This window comes from Amblyomma mixtum, chromosome 2 (assembly GCF_055824585.1).
Source record: "Amblyomma mixtum isolate Tamu chromosome 2, ASM5582458v1, whole genome shotgun sequence".
Lineage (NCBI taxonomy): Eukaryota > Metazoa > Arthropoda > Arachnida > Ixodida > Ixodidae > Amblyomma > Amblyomma mixtum.
In genome coordinates, this window is record NC_143013.1 from 27,311,491 (window position 1) to 27,326,269 (window position 14,779).

A 14,779-nucleotide genomic window follows, 5' to 3' on the forward strand; every position below is an offset into this window, starting at 1 on the left:
TCAAAATAGGTAAACTGGGGCAAAATTTAAAGAGGAAACTTCAAAAAGCAAGATAGGAAAGTGTGGACTATGAAAGGCACAGTGTGCAAAAACACCAGCACCACCCAAAAGCAGCTGTTGCACTAGGAAACAAGTCACTCACACACGTGCTCAGCACTCCAACACCCGCGGAAGGCAGTGACTAAACAGTCTGCTTTTATTGGTCCGTCTGGTCATTGAGAACGCAGGCTGAAAAACATGCTTCCCTCCAACTCGTATCCACGTACTGTCTGCCTGATATTAGCGACTACGAACGCCACCGCTAGAGGATAGCCACGGACTAAAAAAGGGAAGCGAAACGGGGTGTGATACAGCTCTAGTGAAGGCATTCGAAGCCGCAGCAGTTAGGAAGTCATCCAGGTAAGCATCGGTCAAGATGCGATGGAGAGCCCCAGCCCGAATCTCAGCGTCATTCTGCAGAGAGGGAAAGTGGATAAGGACGCCAACGCCGCAATTCCTCCTCCACTTCCTCCACCGTCTCCGCCCGCACGCGCGCCTGGAGACATGCACCCTCGCGCCGTTCCCCTGTCGCAGGGGAAAAGCATTAGGCGTACACGCTGAGCCGGATCGCCGCCATTAAGCGCTTTATATACGCGCTGCCAGCCACCGCACCGGACCCTAAACGGATGAGGACGACGAGCGCATCTTCCCCACGCTCCCCATCTTCCCCACCCACCCACGCAGCATCTCGGAGTGGCTGGCAGCGTCCGTCTGTCACGGCTCGGAGTCTTCAACGGAGGGGAACACGTCGCCAGAGGTCCGCGTCAGTGCCGTCAGGCGCGGTTAATCCCGTTTTATTTTGGCGCGCCTAATGCGGTTAGGACGGCGGATGCCGTACGAAGCTGGGAGATCGTCACCAGGACGCGGCCAGCGGCTTTAGCAAATTCCTTGTCCGCCACTGCGCGCGCGTGTGGCTGGCTGTGTGCGTATTATAACAAAAATGCGCGGAACTAGAGGCATGGCGAGTATGTCGGCTTTGAATACCCTAGAGAAAAGCAGCTTCCATTACCGAGAAAGCTAACGCGAAAAGTGCTTGACAACTAAAACCGCTTGCCTTCCTTAGCGGTCGTGCTAAATGCGGCCGCATGCAAATTCGCTTCCATATTGGCGAAAAGAAAGATGACGAAGAATGGCAATTCGTCACACGTCGTTCGTTTAACTAGCACGCCCTGACCGTTGTTTCTCCACTTTTGCGCAATCGGCGCTGCTCGAGTGCTTTAGCTTTGGGAATATTCATTGTAAAGATATACGGACTCGTCTGCTCCATAATTTATGAACGAGTAGGAAATGGGGTCACTAAGGAATTTCGCAACGCAGCTCCCTGCAGGCAAGACACTCCCATATATTCACGACTGGGCACTGCTTCGAGGACGTTGCCCAACTTCTTTCGTATTTCAATCGAGATGTTTCAAAATCGTGCTCGTCTATTCAAAAACTCGATTCGAGGCATACAAACGCGGTCTAGTCACATGTAGCCGCGATATGTCCCGAGGCGATAGACAGTTTTGCTCTTTGTCAGAGAACACGTTAGGGGTTGGCTCTTCGTGCCCACTGTTTTTCTTATTCATTCTAATAAATAAAGCAGCCAATGCGTGCATAGAGTGATAAGCCTTTTCTTTAACACAAAATACCGATGTCATGTCATGCGCGTCAAATACATGCCAGCTTCGAAATCTAGTCGGGTAAAGTAGTGATGTTGCGTATGGATGCCCGGAATGAGAAGTGTTTTATCAACTTAGCAAGCTAGCCGCAAATGCACTCGCGTGTGAGTGCAACTGCTAAGCTTTTAGCTGCGTAACACCGGGCACCTCATCCAGGCTCCTCCCGCTCAGAGTTAAGACAACCGCTTCTGCGGTTCAGGGAAATTCTGTAATACTATTGTGAAGGGCATCGGCTTTTCCCGGTCCCTGCTAAGGGCCTGCGTAAAGCTGATGAGCGAACTCTGAGGCGCCTGCAGACCAACACTTTGTCGTGTCCTGCAATCGCGAAACACTTTTGCCCCAAAATTGATGGGCGCTGCCCTTAACGTGTGGAAGCGTCCGATAACTTCCACATGGTTTGGGCCTGTCTGGAGAAAACTTCCCCATTCCCCTTCCCGAGAGGCATGGGAGGCAGCCCTGCTCACTGCTCGGGGCTGGAGTCTCAAAGGGCTCTAGTTCAACGGGCGCGAGCAGCGGCCTCGTTCAGCGGAGCCCCGGACTAAGGACTCCACCTACGTAAACGGCCATTTCGAAGCGAAAAGCTTCACTACCCGCACCCCAGCCGCGCTTCGCGTGAGCAGTCGGAGCCAAGATTTGCCATAGCTGCGCATGCGCGAAACCGAGTGACGTAACACGCGGCACAAATGAAAAAATAAATAAAAGACAAACAGTGCGCCAGGAAACTCTCATATCGCGGTGGACACCCGAACCGCGCCGTAAAGGAAGGAAAATGAAAAAGAAAATTGGTTTTAAGGAAAGGAAACGACGCCTGTCTCTCTCATATCTCGGTGTATACCCGAACCGCGCCGTAACGGCCTTAAGGAAAATGAAATGAAATGAAAATTGGTCTTAAGGAAAGGAAATGCCTGTCTCTCATATCTTGGTGTGCACCCGAAAGGAATGGACTCCTCAGTACATGTCTCTATAAAGCAACCTTCTAAGACAGCACCTTATTCACTACACGCGCGTCTCCTCCTCCACCTCCGTACAGGCAGTGTGTGGACGTCCGAGCGCCTCCACCGTTATCGTGGCGCTCCCAGTGCATTGTGCGCCAACTGCGACAGCCATGATGTCAAACCAAGCACAACAGCAGCCTTTTCGCTTGTATACCAAGGCTTAACCAGAGCTAAGCCACTGCCTAATTTTTTGCCTGAAATCTGTCCTTTAAATAAAACTAAATAAAAAGTTTTCACCGCCACCATCATAATGCAAATCCTATACAGTATACGTTTAGAGGAAGCCGCAAACCGCTTTGTCACGTAATCGCGCTTTGCAGGTTCCAAACTGGATTCTACGTATGCAGCGTGTTGCTGCTGTTCCTTTTTGAGCAACACGGCAACGTATCGCTCCTTGATATTCACATACAGGTGGCGTGAAGAAGCAAATTTTGCTTTCGCTGATCTTTTCACGTGGTTTTCCGCATCATCATTTTTACACTAGCCTATTGCACGCATTAGCTTAGCGATGATCGAAACGACTCCCCTTTGCTGAACGCAGGAAGACGCGAGGCGTAACTTCAGTCTGGCCATCATCAGCGCGATCACTTATGGCGAATTCCAAACGACGATGCGGAGAACATCGCAGAATCCGCGAAGGAGCATGATTTCTATAGCGAGTCTAGCGACCATACCGTCGCGGTCCAATGAGAACTCAGGATCGGAATCCATATCACCCATTGAAATAAGCTCTTGAGTTCTAGGAAGCAAGAAAACTTGCTCCGGATCACTGTTTTGAATACGGTGTTAGAATGATTCCATTCTTGCGCTTCGTTTCTACTGGTCCACGCGACCCATCTGCCTTCTCTGTCCCGCTTTCCACTTCCTCCTGTGTGCCGTGAGGAACCTGAAACTTCAGATACATAGCCTTGAAACGCCTTTTAAAAAATTACCCTTCCACGAACGACTCTAATGGCGTATTCCAATCGGCGACCAGAATCGCCAAAGAAGCAAGATGTCTAGGGGAGTCGCAGACTGTACCGTCGGGGTCCAATCAAAACTCAGGGTCTGGATCAAAATCGTCTATTGAAACATGCTCTTTGGTTTCACGGAGCATGATAGCTGGTACCGGATCGCCGATCGGAATTAGGCTCGCTTCTTTCTACTTGATATTGTCGCTGGTCGCTGCAGAGCGAGCATTTCTCAGAAGCTGTCGCCAGGCGTCTATGCATCCGTCGGATGCTGTTTGTAAGAAGGAAGCAGCTGGACTCGAGCAGTCAGTGGGTATGCGAATTGAGCTTCTGTGAAGAAATAATATTATGCAAACTGGTTTTGAGGAAAGGAAAGATCCAGTATCAGTAGCCGAACGCCATAACCACTGAGCCACGGCGGCAGGCTGTGACGGGCCAGGTAAAGAATGATTGCGGTGGCGGCAGCACTGAAGATATAGAATGTACCGAAGACACGCAACGTTGTTTCTCGAAGGATCGCCGTCCCCTCGTTTTCTACTGAGTTTCATTTTCCCCGCATAATTGCACGCTCCATTTCTCTACAGGTGACTGGCAACGCACGTTCACATGCGACCAGGAATTTGACGCGCCCGTATGATCACTGAATAAATGAAAAAAAAAAAAAGAATTTCAACCAGAACGTTTTCGCGCTCGAAGGGAAAGGCTGCTCTCTATAAAAGCTACTATCTTATCAATTTTCTTTTTTGTTTTTGAATGTTCAAGCAAGGCGTCGCCTGTGGCGACGCACTGCGGCAAAACCAAAAAACAACGCCGTGGACCAATCGTAAATAGCCAGCGCTCTCAGCAGCGTCACACACTCACAGCGCTGGCTACAGCCGTCGTCACGTCCCGCTAGTTCCGAGCATCTGAAAGCTGCTCTGGTACACGTCAGCTTAGCGCGTCTCCTGGATCCCAGAAAGTGTTGGGTCGTCGCAAGGCCAGCAAAGAAGGAGCAGCGTCTTCTGAAGCAACTGGACCATGTCGAACCCAAAGGTATTTTTCGACATCGAGGCCGATGGAAGCCCGCTGGGCCGCATCGTGATGGAGCTTCGCGCCGACGTGGTGCCCAAGACTGCTGAGAACTTCCGGGCCCTTTGCACCGGGGAGAAAGGCTTCGGATACAAGGGCTCCACCTTCCACCGAGTCATCCCAGACTTCATGTGCCAGGGCGGCGATTTCACCAACCACAACGGAACGGGCGGAAAGTCCATCTACGGCAAGAAGTTCGAGGACGAGAACTTCCAGCTCAAGCACACCGGTCCTGGAATACTCTCCATGGCGAACTCGGGCGCCAACACCAATGGCTCGCAGTTCTTCCTTACTACGGCCGAGACTAAATGGCTGGACGGCAAGCACGTCGTGTTCGGCAAGGTCGTCGACGGGATGGACGTTGTGAAGAAGGTCGAGTCCTATGGCTCCAGGTCGGGAAAGACGTCCAAGAAGATTACCATCAGCGACTCTGGTGAGCTGTGAGCGCGAACCCGGACCGCGTCCGAGAAAGGCTGCTTTGCAAGTAGACTGTCCAGTCATCATCTCTTTAACATTGTTGTTTCTTGTTAAATTGCCTCCTTGTTTGTTTTTGTTAGGTTTGTCACCTTTGTTGTTGAGTTTGCTGTTGTTAAATTCATCATTACTTTTCACTTCGACTCTCATTTGGAGCCATAAATAAAGAGCCAGGACAGCCGCCTTGTCTGGAGTTCTTGTGCGACTCGTACAGGCAACGCCGAGAAGTCTGTATGCATGGGATCGGAACTCTGAGCTAGGCAGTTCTAAATCTGTGTAATATACAGAGCAACGGATGCACTGGACGCGGATTTTTTTTTTTTTTTTTTGCAGTACGCGGCACGGGTGTGCTGCTGACGCTCTGCTCTGAGAAACATTCTTGGCATGTTTCTAGCAAGCAGTTTGCCACTGCAGCCAAGTTGAGGCACCGTTTTCGTTAGAACGGCTTCTGATGGTTTCAAGGATTTGGTGATAATGTCGCACTCATATAAAGTGTTCAGTATAAGAGCTGTTCGCACCTTTGTTTGATAGAAGCCATTTCGTTTGCTGCGTTGATTGCTGCATGAAGGTACCTACAGCCGAGCACTTCTGTTAGCCTTGCTGGACGAAATTTACCGTCTATTTCGTCATTGGAGGGATAATCTTGTTCTTTCGGCACGTCGGCTTTGAGGACGCCGCAGTGCACTGCTCTGGATTTCGCATTTAGAATACCTGGGGTTAAAAGTTGTTTATAGCTCGTCTAAGTTTATCCCCCAGCCCTCCACTACGGCGCCCTCCATAGCCCATGTGTCGTTTCGAGGCGTGAAACATCACAATTAAAATCTTTGTTTATGGGGCGTTTAACGTCCCAGTACGATCGACGCAGGCTATGAGGGAGGCCGTAGTAAAGGGCGCCGGAAATTACCACCACTTGGGGTTCTTTAACGTGCTCTCAAATCGCACAGTACATGGGCCTTTAGAATTTCGCCTGCATCGAAATTCGACCACCGCGGCCGGAATGGAACCCGCGTCTTTCGGGTCAGCAGTGATGGGACGTCGTGGCATGAATGCAAAGCGTACTTTGCGCAAAGCAGGGGCTAATTTGTTGGTTATTCGATAATTCGGAGAGGTGCGCGAAAAGCTCCCGGCATTTGGCTTCGGTTCGAGCGCGCTCCCGATAACTGTTGACTAGTTCAGCTTAATGTTCTGTTGGTGGCTGAACGCAACCGGTCCCTTAAGCCTCACCTCTTGGACGTCTCTTTGTAATGCGGTGGCTTTGTAGTGCGGTCACATTGCTAATGAAAGTATGCGCGACATTGTACAGGCTTTCCCCGCCATCTTTTCCCCGCCACAGTGGCTGAGTTGTTCAGACACTCAACTGTCAAGCCGGAGTACCCGGATTCGAACCTGACCGAGGCGGTTGCGTTTCGATGGAGGCCGAACGCAAAAGGCGCCCGTGTGCTGTGCGATGTCAGTGCGCGTTAAGGATCCCCAGGGGGTCGAAATTATTCCGGAGCCATCTACTACGGTACCTTTCTCTTGCTTCTTTCACTCCCACCTTCCTCCCTTCCCTTACGGCGCGGTTGAGGTGTCCACCGAGATATGTGCGACGGATACTGCGCAATTTTCTTTCCTCAAACGAATTTACCATCTTTATGGGTCATGAACGAGTATGCAGCGCACGCTGCGAGATGGCGCTCTTCACTTCCTCTGGTAAGGTGGAGACATCTCCATTTTGGGGCACTGGATCATTTAGCACCACCAAAATATTTCTGTGAAACTGATGAATTTCCGCGTATTTGACACATGAGAGCGTTCAGTGCTGTTTCCACATATCAAGTTCTTACTTCAGAATAAATTTTAGCCCCTTCCTGTCCATTTTATGGGTCGGTGACACCCCTGTGACACGAAATGGCGTCTTTAAATCGGACACTGGGTGTCCACCCTACCATAGGAAGCATTATCGAAGCACATGATCCATAGAAATCAAAAAACGTGTGCCTCGATACCAGAAGTCGCTGTTGCCATTCCTCTTTTAAGCATTGCTTTATTCTGTTTCGTATTAGTTGGGATTAAATTACGTCACTCCCTGAAAACGACTCTGCCTCTTGTAAGGCGATGCAATAATCCAACGCTGCAAGTGAGCACGGTCGAACGTCGCCAAACTTCTGAAGGGGCCCTTGAAAAACATTCATAATCTTCCCTTGGAAGCCAGAATGTTAACGGAAGATAAAGTAAATATCTGGGTAATCAGCCGGCGATCACACGTACGCGCACGTTCGGTTGTAAGTCGCGTGCACAGCGCTGAGAAGTGAATGTTCTTAATAGCTGTGAACACACATTCCTCTATTCGGCAAAATATCGAACTCTAAAAAGCAAGCCTTCAGATTGTCCTGCTTTGAATCTGCAATTCAACAAGTTATGCTGTCCACAAATAGCATTAGACGGCAAATGGACTGAATAAATAAGAATGCGCAGGTAGCTGACCGCGCTTTGTCGACAAATTCAAGCCGATGCATTCATTCTGAAGGAGGCGAGTAAATGTGCTGGTTTAACTAAACACTTTCCAGCTCGTTATCCACCACGACAGCCGGAGAAGCGTTTTCCAGCCGGGCACCAGGGCGCCGGCAGCCGTCGAACCGAGAAGGCCCGAAGGCCGGCGATGGCGGAATGGTCACGTGACCAAATATGGCGCCGCCCATGCTCCCGCGCTGTAAAGCGTCTATAGCTCGTCCTGTAGAGGAACACAAAAATGCCCCCCCCCCCCCCTCCCCACTTCCAGTGCGAGTTTTTAAAGTAGGACAGGCTCTTCAATTTTTTTTTGTTTTTGCCCAAATTGCAGTCTATTGAGCATTCAGCCCACAGATATTTCGTTGTGCTCTGCCAGTGACACATGGTTAGCCGGGAGCGCTACCTATTTGGGTTATTTTAGTCCAGAGAGTCACGTCTGCTAGGCGGAAACGTCAAGGCCGAACGAGCTAAACACACCCCCTTCGTTCTGGTCTGCGTCCCTTTTATGAGAAACAACAGGACATCAAAAAAAAAAAGGGGGGGGGAGAAAGAAGCGAGCAAGAAAAAAAGGTGGGCAGAAAGCAACGCTCGATCTGGCGACGATAAGGCACGAACAAGCGCAGTGAAGACACCAAGCGCGTGGCAACGGCAGAGGCCATGAACAAAAAATAAATGACAAAAAAAGCGGTATGATAGATATAATCGCAAGCTTTTTGTTAGACCATGGTCGACGAGCCCATCGTCATGGCGTGGCGCGGAACGCTGCAGGCGTGACCGCCGATGTCCCCGCTAAGCGCAAACAGTCGCGTCTCGCCAAAGAATGTAGGGCCACCCTGCATAATTAAAGGGGAGCCGAACGCTTCGCACTGAGTAGATTTAGAAGGGCGGGGAGGGGGGGGGGGGGGGTAGATGCGCCGCCAAAACGGCCTCTGGGGTTTCGTTCTCGAAGCGCGCATCGTCCGCACCCCGAAAAGAGAAAATTGCGTCACGTCACGTCAAGTCGTAAATACGACCACATCACCTATGCGTATGTATGTGCGTATGGGGTGAAAGAAGAGTGAGAAAGAGAGAAGGAGCGAGTGAAAGAAGGTATCACGGACAATGCAGAACCCACGCACATTATACCACGCACATACACTGCCCGAACCAACCGCGCTCACCAGCCGGAGACGCCAGAACGAAGAAAAGTAGAGAAGCGGGCTCGACCTCGCGTCTCATCGCAGCGTGGCTCACAACAAACGTCCGCCGCACCGATAACGCTTTACGACGCGCGTAAAGCATAGCGCGCATTCAGAGCTGCGAACTTGACTTCATCGCTAGCGAGTCAGCAAAGAAAAAAAATTGTAACGACAGTTCCTAACACGAACACATAAGAAAACTACCCCAGATCACGGCGTCTACGAATATGGCCAGAAAAAGGCAAAGCCTGTCGGGGAACAAAAAAAAAAAGAAACGAAAATGAGGGGGGAGTGGAAAGTAGATAGGAGGATGGCAACACGATTGTGTCGACGGCGGGCAGTACGCTCATTATAATTTCATGCCCCAGACACCTCATCCCTGATGCAAACAAAGTATGTAGTATCTTTTTGTCTTCTTTCTTTTGGATGCTGCGAGAACAACGCTAGCCGTATTCCGGAATTCTAGGCATATGGTAGAGGATCTCGGGAAAGATCATCTCCTGGCAACATCTCCGTCGCGTGACTAGGTGTTACCCGGGTGCCGACAGTGATGCGGATGTGTTTTCACCTCTCAGTGCGATATTCGACGTGTAGAAAAGAGCCTGGACTGTAAAGTGGGCTCCGGAAAATAAAGCGAGAGACGAAGCACGAACAAAAATAAAAGGTGCAAGAAAATAACCTGGCCAGTGCATACCTCTGCAAATTTTCGAAGAGAGATGCAATAAATGCGCGCTGTCTTTCTTGCTTTGTGTTTCACTAGCGCTAGTAGGCGCGTCGCCATGGTGATGCATTTTACTTACCTAAAAGACTGCACTGAACTACAGTAGTTCAGGGGGAAAAGGCGCATGTGCGCAGAATTGTAACCGATCGAGAAAATCGACGCTGATCAAGAGACAGGTACGTAGGAGACGGCGCTGAAAAGAAAAGTAAGAGGGAAAAAAAGCCCGAAGTAACCGAAAGAAAGACAAAACAAATGTGGAGGTGGACCCTCGAGAAATGACTTTAGAAATTCCTCTGAGCACGGCATACGCGTAACATGAAACAAACGCGCACATACGCAAGCCCAAAGTTGAGAGTGAAAGTAAAGGAAACCGAGAGAGAGAGGAAGAGAGAGAGAGAGAGAGCCGAGGCTAATAATACAGTCGGCGATAGGAGGCAGCCATGCGCAGTCGAAAGTCGAGCGATCGTAAAACAAACGGCTTCTCAAATCTGCGCCGCCTCGTCGGCGGAACGAACACGCGAAGGAAAGGCTCGCAGCAGCAGCAAACGTCACGAACGCGGAGAAGAGCAAGATGAAATGAAACAAAGAAATAAGGCCATAGGAGAAAGTAAAGCCAAGCAAAGCACGCAGCGCGCGAGACATGACGAAAGGCGATACGGGCGCTCTACAGACACGACACCCGCTGAGGGAAGCCGGGCAGCGCTGCAGCCACGGACGCTGCGAAAACGCATATACGGGCGAAAAAGCGCGCTCCGAGAAACGGTGGGGCCCTACGGAGGCGAGGAGGAGATATTTCATTTATTATTCGGAGAGAAGAAGGAAATTACTTTACCAGTGGTCCCGTCTTTCTGCGTTTTCCATTTCTCTCTCCCATTTCTTTTTCTTATTGTTACGTTTCTTTTCCGACCTGAAGAAATCCAGACGGCGTGGCGTGAGCACGTGAGCGGCGAGACCTAGAACCAGGCAAAGCGAGGGAACAGAAGGACCGATATAAAGGAAACCGGGGGGGAAAGAACGTTCGGGCGGAGCCGGAGAACACGAACGCTGTGTTCTCGGGGCAAAGCAAACGAAAGTTGCAGCGCAAGAGAAGCCCGAAAAGCTAGTGGTAGAGAGAGCGCAAAGCGGTATGGGACGCTAAAGCAACAAAAGCTGGAGCGCTCAGACACTGGTGCCCACCGAACAGAACAAGGGGACCTGAACGAGGTGAAGATACAGAGGAAAGGCCGAAAAGACGACGGGGAGACGGTGTGGAAGAATAACAAGGAGAAAAGAACGAAATGGAATTGGAGAAATTCGCGTCCCACGCGCGAGGTAAGGTACACGTCGTACGCACGTATACGGGGCAGAATGCAGCAGTGCCCGTCTGGCGCGGAAAGGTGGCCAGGCTTATTTTCAACGTCGCTCTCTCGTTCTGCCGCTGCTGCCTTTATTGCGACTGCCTTTGTCTTAGTGCTGCCGCGGATATTTCAGATAAAAGAGAAAACTAACAGGAATGAAAGAAGAGTGTTTCTCGTGGAGGCGACGTCTCAAGGTGGGCTGGAACCGAAAAAGGGTGCAGAATCCGCCTGCACGTTAATGCACACGCGGAATTCAATTCCTTAGACCACCTATGCGGCCATCGTAATCGAGTGTTCGCTCAATACGCTGGATGAAGTAGAATAAGCGCTCCCAAAGCAGAGGGAGATAGTCAATACATAGATAGAAGGGTACCTGAGCGAAGCTTAACAGCATAGTCTCCCCCAAAGGCTCACGGCAGTAAAAGCAGGGCGGTCATGCTTGAGAAGGAATTCCGAGAAAAAAACTGGTCCTCGCCATAGCCGCATACTCGGAGCTTAAGGGCTTAGCCAAGTGCTTTGCTATGTGGCTAAGAAACAATCCACCGTTGCCTGGTTGCTTTTGGCAAAGCCGATGCGTCACGTATAGCTTTGGTGCTCGTGAGAAGTTGCCAGTACGAAGCGGATGAGAGACATTTTGAGGCGTTAGAGAAGTCGCGTATTTCACAGTGGACGGCCAAGGTGGTTACAAAGTCTTCACATTGTTTGCGTTTGCGCAGAAAAAGACGCATACTCGTTTTTGTTGCCGGCAATTAATTGCAGTGCCACACATGTGGCATCACAGGTTACTGTCACCAACGACTTTTGGTACCAGCGACAACGCTGTTGCTTGAACACGTTAAACAGGAATCGACTCGGTGGTCAGTTGGACATAGGGTTTCAAAAGGGCTGAACAAGATAGTTAATAAGCAAAGAATCCCGACAGCTACTTCAGGTAGTCCACCGTCCCTTAGACATCTGCGGGATCACGCCCGGAAACGTGGCACCTACGGGTGTTCCGAAACCAGAAAGGTCTACCCCACTGAACATTAGCCGTGTGAGCAAAAGTCACTCCTCGGAAAAGGTAACGTAACTCAGAGGTTTTTTCAGTTTCCAGTCGCTTATTGGTTTAAAAGAGAAAGAGTGTTGGAACATCAAATTTATAAGTAGCTGTGTAAATTACCAGTTTCAGCTAATAGTTATTGAATTGCTTGAAGAAGACGGTATTTTCCTAAAATATTGTTAAAGAGCCTGGCTGACCAGATCAATCCGCTCCTACACAGACAAGGAAAGCTACGATATGGGAACGAACGAGGAGGCCTTCGCCGATAGACGCCGCAGTGCAAACACAGAAGTTTGCGCTTTTCGTTTGCCCTGCGAGCTGTACGTAGTGTCGCCATTCACGAAAATAAAAGCATGAACGAACGAAAAAAATTTTTTCACAAATACTCAGAGCAGAGTCCAAGCAGAGGGACCCATCCTGCCTGCCCAATATTTCCCAACTTCGTCGACCACGCAGTGATAAGCGGGTAGGATGGCCTCTGTCCTCCTTCTTTCCTTTGCCCGTCTCTCTCTCCGTGACGGCGGAAGGAGTGCGGTCACGATGAACCTACGCCAGCAGTACGCTGGTAAAGGAGCACGTTCTCGCATACGCGTTCACTTCCAGCAATATTCATAATGGCATCGAGCACGAAACCGAGTTTAGTTTGGAGCGAGAGGGAGAAGAGTATTGAATGAGAAGGAAGGCACCCACGCACACACACACTGAGAAAGCGGGCGGAATTTTAAAGAACGTCCTGAAAAAAAAAAAAGAAAACAGTGACGCCGCGACTAAAATGAAGAGAGCGTACAGCGGAAGTTTCATATCGGGCGGAGGAGGACGTCCTATTATACTTCGAGGAAAATTTTTCTTCTGCTTTCGCCCACCCTCCGTTTATCGTTTCTCCGGAAATTTTGAAGCTCGCTTTTGTCTTCCCTAAACCAAGAACTTTAGGTTTCGTTTGTTTTTTTATGCTTTCTCTCATCTTTTTCGACGTATACCTGCCTGCCTGAACCGATGAGGTCCGCGCTGTGCCCCGGTGCAATAGGGAAAAACTAGGAATGCACCGGTGCATTCCTTCACCCGTTTCACGGAACCATTCTGACGAATACCTGAGCCAAAATGGATGCAGGAAAGTTTTAGAACTATAGAGCAACGCCAGAGTGGAGCAGAGAGACGGCTCGTCTACCTCGAGTTTTTTTTTTTCACCTTTTTGCTGGGACTAGGTTCCGTCTGTAGTTAATGGTCCTGCTTCTTTAAAACTGGCTTCTCCTATTTTTTTCTCATTTATTTCTAACCCTTCTCCATTCACCCTTTTATCACTTCTTTACCGTCCGTTGAGCTTTGAAAGGAATTTCCGGAAGTACCGAACTCTTCTTAAAACTTTCGTTCTCATCTATATTTAGCGATATTCATCGTTTGGTACTTTTACGCCAAAGGAAAAATTTTTATCGCGAAGCAGGGGCCTGCATAGCTAGCCCGTCTTTCAGAAAAAAGCGAGAAGTAAAAAGATTATTTGCCATCTCAAGCCCGATTTTTATGCTTTTTTTAGTTTTTTTAGTTCTTCCCTAGTGAAGGACCGCTCCTGAAGATGATTTACGGAGCCCCTATGAACGATGAATAACCCGAAGCAGTCGACGAGGTCATCACGATCACGTCGCCGACCCGATAAGGCTGTCGATTTTTTTTTTCCTTCCCAGGCTCGCTTGAGCGCTGGTGCTCAGCACTGTTAATATTATTCAGCATTTGCGCAATCGTTTAGGGCGCTGTACAGATGACACTGCGTCGTAAAAGTATAGGACTACAAAGCTTTCGTTCGATAACCATACCAATGACGTCGTAAAGAGGTTTTCGAGCGCGTTTAGACATACCCATCTCCAAGGCTTGCCTACGCCACACTGAAATTGAAGCTTAGCCTGTGAGGCTGACGCGAATTACATCCTTGCTAGTGCAGTAGCATTGTTGTAGTTTGCACCTATTGATTCAAAACAAGGCAGCGAAGAACTTATTCATCAAGGAAAAATAAAAAGCACAGGTTCCAAAGATTCGCGAGATCGAAGAACGACAAGCCGCGATTCCAAGACAGTGGAAATTTATCTATCGGGGCCGTTCTCAGTTTATTCATTGCTTCTATTTATTCCAGGAATTGCCGCCACTGCACCAAGCCTATTTGATATGCGTTAGGTATGCGAGGATCAACGCAGGAACTAATTTATGTACGACCCCGATATATGCCGATCACGTTTCTTCAAATCGAATAGCGATGGGGCACTCGTGGTTAACGAGAATTTTGGTCTTCTCAGATACCGAGAAAAAATATTTTCAAGTCGCACGAGTGAGAACTAATATCAGCTTCCACAATTTATATTTTCTTTCTTTCTCCTTCTCTCTCCTTCCCATTCTTTTTCTTGGTTGGAAAGGGTGACGACGCATCTGGATTAAAAGTAGGAAGTAAAGAAATTCCATAGGGGAACTTGCCCGGGATGATCAAGCACGGCAAAAAAATAATATTCATTGAACCCCTCTCCTGATATAGGAGGAAAAGCCGCTTGGAAAGGGAAACACTCAATACCTACGCAAAACTTCTTCAGCCGTTATTAGAAGCCGGTCGCAACTTCACAGCCGCTCCGGTAAGCAGTTTCGAAAGCAAGCGATAGATTTAAAATAAAAACGACACAACGAAAACATTCGGCGCAGAAAAGTCGAGACCTCCGCTGTATATAAAGAAAAAAACAAGAGAAGAAAGACCAGCCAAGAATCGGCGACGATAACTCCAAAAATGAATATAGAAAAATAAAAGAAGTTAAAGAGATGAAAGCATGCAATAACGGCTTTACTCCAAGAAAACATC

At 49.2% G+C, this 14,779-nt stretch overlaps 2 protein-coding genes across 3 annotated transcripts in view; one reads left to right on the forward strand and one right to left on the reverse strand.

Moving 5' to 3' along the window:
* Positions 1–14,779, reverse strand: part of LOC149358769 (calcium-activated chloride channel regulator 2-like) — a 458,350-nt gene that overhangs the window by 150,468 nt on the left and 293,103 nt on the right. The gene's annotated exons all lie outside the window — the stretch shown is intronic.
* LOC149358771 (peptidyl-prolyl cis-trans isomerase-like) lies at positions 4,488–5,370 on the forward strand. Its single transcript, XM_089568901.1, has one exon. It carries the CDS (start codon positions 4,663–4,665, stop codon positions 5,155–5,157), a length of 495 nt encoding a protein of 164 aa, XP_089425027.1. The 5' UTR covers positions 4,488–4,662; the 3' UTR covers positions 5,158–5,370.